The 7,362-nt window shown below is 38.4% G+C and overlaps 1 protein-coding gene across 1 annotated transcript; it reads left to right on the top strand.

The window, feature by feature from the left end:
- The first annotated feature begins 673 nt into the window (after nt 1-673).
- LOC148863401 (GDSL esterase/lipase 7-like) lies at nt 674-3,907 on the top strand. Its single transcript, XM_088975323.1, has 5 exons — nt 674-1,045; nt 1,152-1,273; nt 1,374-1,622; nt 3,018-3,270; nt 3,390-3,907. Exons 1-5 carry the CDS (start codon nt 802-804, stop codon nt 3,599-3,601), a joined length of 1,080 nt encoding a protein of 359 aa, XP_088831449.1. The 5' UTR covers nt 674-801; the 3' UTR covers nt 3,602-3,907.
- The last annotated feature ends 3,455 nt before the right edge of the window (nt 3,908-7,362 follow it).

A 7,362-nucleotide genomic window follows, 5' to 3' on the forward strand; every position in this document is an offset into this window, starting at 1 on the left:
TACAAGCTGGGTTGGCAATCTGATCATCACCTTACTCTGCTTCTGATCAATTAAAGAATTTAGATGGGCATGGAAAAGATCCACCTACCTACCCAAAGATCTGAGGCCTTGCAAGGCTGCTGGAACGAACTGAGCAGTTCAAAAGAATCGATATAATTATCTCTGTTCAGCTTTATTGATATTAGATTAAATAAACCGTTGATTCGAATCAAAGATGGTTTCGATGATTGCATTGCTGCAGATGATTCAGGTGTAGCCAGGCATTGTGTCGTTGACGACGCCATTAATGAAGAGATGCATACGGAGATGCCTTGAGAGATTAAGAGAGAAAAAACGGTAGCCTGAGCGAGCTTGATACCACAAATGATTGGAGAGTAATTCAGAGTCTGAATGTCATTGGATGTGTTGTCGGTGCGAGTATTTATATACAGATTGTGTTGATTACAGAATTTGTAAACAAGACAAAAACAATCTAATTAATTAATGACTTTTTTTGCATGGTTATGCATCAGTCTTGACTTGACTTGTAACTGTTGGAGCTTGTATTGGTTGAATTCATTTAATGGTCCAACTACATAGTTAATTACCCATAACCAGTGAAAACTACCTTCTCTTTGTCTTAATCTGAACATATCGATTTATATATACCTGTAACTCCCAGCTTGTCCCAGGTCATCAGATGTATTACAGTGCGTGGGGTGTGAAGAGAAATTAAATCTTTTAAAACACCCCAAAACTAAACTTCCTGCAACTCATTTCCTTCACAGGCTGCAACTCCTTCTGGAAAGAATTTTGAGCAGAATGAGATGGTCTCCTAATTCCCTCGTTTTCATTTGTTTCACTATTTTCTTTCATGCGTTGGTAGTTAAAGCAGAAAATCCTCTGGCACCAGCGTTGTACGTGTTCGGAGACTCTCTTCTCGACAGTGGCAACAATAATCTTCTACCAACGATTGCCAAAGCGAATTACCTGCCATATGGGATAGACTTCGCCAGTGGGGTCACGGGGAGATTCACCAATGGCAAAACAGTCGCAGATTACATTGGTGAGTCATGGTGTCAAATGTGAAACATTGAAATTAACCCAAAACTAATTTGTTTCTGGGTGCTGTGTATTCGTCTCAATGCTACTTGTTATATATTCTTCCACAGCTGAACAACTTGGGCTACCATTTGCTCCTCCAGCCTTGAGCCTGTTCAAGTCTGATATCATAACTGGCCGGAATTATGCGTCTGGATCATGTGGCATTCTCCCGGAGACTGGAAGCCAATTTGTAAGGAATTGATCATGTCTACTGCTATTCATTAGATATTAATGGCTTCTTTCTCAGTTACTTTTATTTTCTCCAGTTTGGACTAATGGGTTTTGTGCAGGGTAAGTGCCTCAACCTAGATGATCAGATCGACTTGTTCCAAAATACTATAGAGATGGAGCTGCAACCACACTTGGGCAGTTCCAAGGAGCTTTCAGATTACCTTTCCAAGTCCATCTTTGTTATCGCTATTGGAAACAATGACTACATCTCCAACTACCTTGAACCTAATCTTTTTAATACCAGCAAAACGTACACTCCTCAAGCATTTGCTCAACTACTCGGAGGCAGATTTTCTCAAGGCATGGAGGTAAATATTCACCATTCACTCTTCAATGTCCGGCCAGTTTTCTAAAGCACATTGTTTTCTTTATATCTTTATACATCCATCTACCTGAGTAGTAATCCTATCTAATACAACCAGAATACGTAGCATAAATCATTCGGACAAGTACGGATACATACATGCAGAATTCTGAATTCCAACCCCCTACTACTAGCCCTCTCCCCCCTATAAACCACATCCTGCCCGTGAATTTAACATCAATTCACGGCCAGTCTCCCTGTACTTTGGGGCTATAAAATTTTGATCTGGGTTGATTGGTCATTCTCCCTAAATCATTTTAACCATCTCAATATCAGCATGTTAAAACAATTAAGCTACAATATGTGCATTCATTTTTTATTTTAACCGCTGGTGTATCGATCAACACCGAATCTAATAGGCACATCAAAGTAAGCATATTAAATGAACACTTATAAATATTTTGACAACTATCAAAATCAGATATTAATCTTTTTTAAGGGTGGGGTGAAAGTATTTTAAGCGGCAGCCACTTTTGTCACGATATCCCTGGCTGAAATAACATGGATCAAAGCCTTTAATTGATGTATGTTAAATTGTTAATGACCCACCTTGATATTAGATGAAGTTACGTCTTGGTAGGATCAGAACAATAAATTTAGGCCCCGTTCCTTTTCATTTGGTGGATTTACAATGAAACCCTATGGGTCATGGATTTATTTCCATTCGAACTCGTGAAATGTTCACTGGTTCCTGATTTTCATGGTCTGACCATCCAGCCGGTTCAATTTTGGGTCTTATTACACTGCAATCTGTGCAATGAAGGGGGCATTCTTTTTTGGGATTTTAAGAGGGGAGAAAATTGATTAATGGGATTTTGGTTCCTATTGACCAACAATCTCATGTTCCTTTTTCATATTTATGTGAGGATCAGGGAATGTTTATTTTCTTGGGTATTATTTACTAAATAACATTCACACTTTGGGGGGAAAGTTGCCAATACTTAAATGAGACAAAAATATCCTTTTTAATAATGAATTTTTGTGGCTAAAATAGTCATTGCCTTATCTACTTGTGAAATAAAAGAACATAGATAAAGACACTTACCTGAATAAATGTTTCTCTGAAAATACTTATCCAGATAATTACATTTATCGGAATAAGCAACTTACAGAAAAACGAACGGGGCCAAAAAGATAATTCAAATGGGTATCTTAGGATCATATTGATTTATGAATGTTAAATATTGGAATCTTAATGGCAATAACATACACTTATCCTTTGATTTATTGACAAATAAAAGGATCATATCGATTTATGAATGTTAAATATTGGAATCTTAATGGCAATAACAGCATATGGTACACTTATCCTTTGATTTATTGACAAATAAATGGACAGAGGCTTTACAAATTGGGGGCCAGAAAGATTTTAGTGTTTGAGATTGGTACGATTGGGTGCATGCCAACATTTGCAAGGAAACAACAACACGAAGGACCATGTGTTGAAGAACTAAACCAGCTTGTATCACTTTTCAATGATGGGCTTCCTGCAATGCTGAAACAATTGACAACTTCGCTTCAAGGCTCCACCTTTACAGTGGGACAAAGTTCGAAGCTTGGATATGAAATGATCTCAAATCCTTCAAGATATGGTGAGCTAGCATTGATCAGAACTAATTCCACCCTGAATAATCCCTTCCAGGCCTCCTATATTTACAACAAATTTAAGGATTTACTTTACATTAATTGTGGATTATATTTTCTTCATCAGGGCTGACAGATGTAACAGACCCATGCTGCATTGCGGGGAGCGATGGAACTTGGCCCTGCATTCCAGGTTTCGTTTCGTGCTTCGACGTGCGCAAACATGCCTTCTGGGATGCTTTTCACCTTACTGAAATTATATATTCAACCATCGGGACCCGTTGCTTTAATGATTCTTCTGTCTGTTCTCCAACCATCCAGCAGGTCGTGCAAGTTTGAAATGCAACAATTAAAGGAGGATTCTTCTGTCTGTTCTCCAACCATCACACCGTGCATGGTTTTGAAAATCGAAATGGACCGATTGATCTGGGAACCGGTTATGGTTCTGGGTTTGGTTTTGGACCCAAAATTGTCTGATCGGGATTAGAATCGTTTGACTCAGGAACATGTGCTCAAAGTGATTCTGTTTTTGATCGGTTTTTAAAACCATGGTTCATAAGTACAGAGAATGCTTCTCTTTTTTGTTTGACTAGTAATGTGTACGTGCATTTGTATGTGACAGTATCTTTAATTATTTATAATCCATGAGCAATTTTTGAATGGTTATAAGTGGACAGTTTCTGAATGGTTATAAGTGATTAGTTTCTGGAGTGAGAGTTAATGACATATATGCCCTCTTTTATGCCCAATATATGCTTAGACAAGGGGTAGAAAATGTCCAATAAAAATTTTAGAAAAAAGGGGCATTCTCTATTTTATAAATAGTATAGATTTGCTATGTGACTGGGCTATACAACTGGGGTTAGTGGTTAGCCCTCCCCCAAACCACCAACATCCCTAATACGGGTTCTCCCATTAGCTGATGAATCAGAAGGCCCAACCCACTAGCTCTTCTGCTTAGAGCCTAAGCGATCGTTGCATGAGGATGTCACATCCTTTATTTCCTTTTTATTTTCTTATTTTCTTTATGACAGTTATGAGGTATCCAATCATTGAGTGATGTCGAATGATTGCTAGTAGTGACATGGTAGTAGCCCACAGTGGTTGTAACGGCAAGGATAGCCTATATATAAGCCTTGCATATGAGAATAATACACAAATATTTTGTCAATTTTCCCTAATAACTCTTGAGCCTTCTAGGTTTCTCTTGAGAGGTTTTATCAAGCACCATAGCTTGGAGGGGCAGGAAGCACTCTTCTCATCACTAGGAAGAGTTAGGTACCGGATTGGTATAAGAGCCTAGTGATCTAGGTGAGGAAAGATGGAGGACCTGGAACGTTGGGTTAGCAACATGGGGAGAAGTCATGAGTTTCTCTAGAAGAGACTGAATGAAATCCTAAGGAGACTTGAGGCAAGGCTGACGTTGGAGGGAACTTGGCAGTGGCTAGGAGTAGGAGGGTTGCAGCAAAGGAGGGAGAACTCAACTCATGAAATTGGAGTTTAGATACAATCTCTATCCAGATTGAAGGTGGAGTTACCAAAATTTGATGGAACTAATATGGATAGTTGGGCTGATGTTGTCAGCACACAATTTTTGCTCGATTCCTTCACCATACCTCTTTATACTCTACTCTTAGACCCCAAAACTTAGAAACACAACTAGATCAAATTAAGACTTTACAAAACCAAAAATCCCTCTTTTGACACAATTCACAAGACAAATGAAAACCTCAAGATCAACATCGACGTCCAATCGAATATGACCTACAGACTTAGGAAACTATAAATTAGTCACACATTCACTAGTCATCATGCTAAATTCATTTCTCATGGTCCAAATCCAATGCATCCATTGCCTCAAGATTATTAGGACACAATTAGTTAGCGAATCCCACTAAAGTCTACAATGATAAACCTTGAAAGCCCTAAAATTCCATTCTGATGTCTTGATTTAGAAAACCTATATTAACATCTTTTAAATTAGAACCATCCACTTGACTCATCATATTAATCTGTGCCTATCCGCTAAATTTCATTCTAAAACTCCCGCATTTAACACACCATCAAGCTTAGATCATATTTCAACAAATCTCATCGATTAGAGCTTATCGTCCACCATCCCAATTTCATTTGACTGGTCATACCTTACCATTGTGTTTAGAGGCCCAAAAAACCCCAGCACGTTAAATTTCATAACTAAACTTCTCCATTTAACCGTTAAAAAATGAGATTCCATTTCGGACAATCTTGTTAACTGATAAACCATTGACCTAAACCAAACCTCTGATCAAAGATCCATCACTTCCATAAGATTCAGAACGTTAAACAATGCTTACCCACCAAATTTCATCCCAAAATTCCCATTTTTGATCCTTCATCAAATAAAGACTCTATTTTAACAAAGCCTATTGATCTGAAGTTGTCAGCCATAGATCTCCATCATCCCGATCCTATTTGGACAATCAAATCTCACCATTGTTTTTAGAGACTCAAAAAACTGGCACATCAATTTCCACATCCTAATTCACCTATTTGACCATTAAACTAGGAAGATGTCATTTCGATGTGCCAGATCGAATTGCCACCTCATTTATCCCAACTTGAAGCCTCAAAAGGGAAATGACTGATGTCAAACCCATTCTTGACTTGTTCAAACACTTGGGCCAATGAAATTGAGCCTAATAGACCCAAAAAGCCTAAAAACCTAAAGATACTCCCACTTAAAATTGATAAAAGACAACATCATATTTAAAAGTTCATTAAATTTACATTAGACGCACAACCAACCCCAAATACGAGACTGCCATGACAGACACACCCCAAGCTCCCATTAGACGCACAAAACCCATGAAAACCACCCCTAAATTGAAAAAAACCTTTCACCAAAGAGGAAGGCTTGATCGGACACAATTTTTTTTGAAAAAACTTTACCTATTTTACTATTTATGTAAAAAAATCTCTATCGAATCCCAAACACTATAGCTGAACGAGTTTCAAACCTCTTCCTCTTCCTTCATCTATAAATACAAACCCAACTCAAGCTTTAGAGAGGGGAGAAAACTAGAGGGGAGGAGAAAACATAGAAAGAGAGAGATCTAAAAGAGAAGAAGAGAAAGATGGCAATTTTTCCAACCTCTGTAATGTTTCCATTTTACCTGATATCCCAAAGTCCTTGAAGATCAAACTTCAAATCCACTCATCTGTTTTCAGCTGCAAAATTTGAAACCAAAAGTGCACCATCCATCCCAATATATCATTCACACTTCTTTGAACTTGTTCCCACTGTTAGAAAACTCCCGTCAAGGTTGTACACGAGATGTAAGTCTCTCATTTCATCGTTTTTTCTAAGTTTGAATTCGTAAATCTCTGTTTTTAGCTTAGTTCTAGGTTGCTTGAGGTCCAAAAACCATGGGAAACTTGCATCCCCGGTTTCATCCAGGTTGACAAAAAGAAGAAGAGAGGCGAGGGTCTTAGGTAAATCAGTACCTAAGACCCGATAACATCACCTCAAATCAATTATGGATAAGGTTGGGAGCATTTTCGCCTGATTTTTGGAGCTCTAAGCAACCCTTTTATTGGCGTTTTGTTAGATGTAGAGCCTATCCAACTTCCGTATTGGACTTCTATAGCAATTTGGAGAAAATGGTGCCTAACACCTTCCCTCTCCCAATCCTTAGGATCTAAAATCTCTCGGTTATGTGCACTTCTTGGCAAAGAACAGAATCACTATCAAAGCAAGTAAATCAATTCGGATCTAAGAATGAGGGCCCATTTCCTTTAAAAAAATGGGTGGCAATTCAATTTCTTTGAATTGACCATGAGCTTTCTAGAACTTATAAATATTGATCCATTAGTACTTTGAGCTTCAAGAAGTGTTGACAAAGCAGAGGTTGATGGTGGTGAGTATGGAGTTTGAAGGAAGGGCAATGAAATGGTTCTACTGGCTTAAGGATAACTGGCCAACACTGACATGGGACCAATTCGTAGAGGCAGTGGATAGTCGGTTCAATAGGCCCTTAGGAGGTAACCATACGGGAAGGCTGACAAAGCTAGTTTGAACCACAACAGTACAAACTATTTGGATACTTTCCAATGCTCGT

Source organism: Nelumbo lutea, chromosome 3 (assembly GCF_056320005.1).
Source record: "Nelumbo lutea isolate HS-2025 chromosome 3, American lotus-T2T, whole genome shotgun sequence".
In the NCBI taxonomy this organism is placed as follows: domain Eukaryota; kingdom Viridiplantae; phylum Streptophyta; class Magnoliopsida; order Proteales; family Nelumbonaceae; genus Nelumbo; species Nelumbo lutea.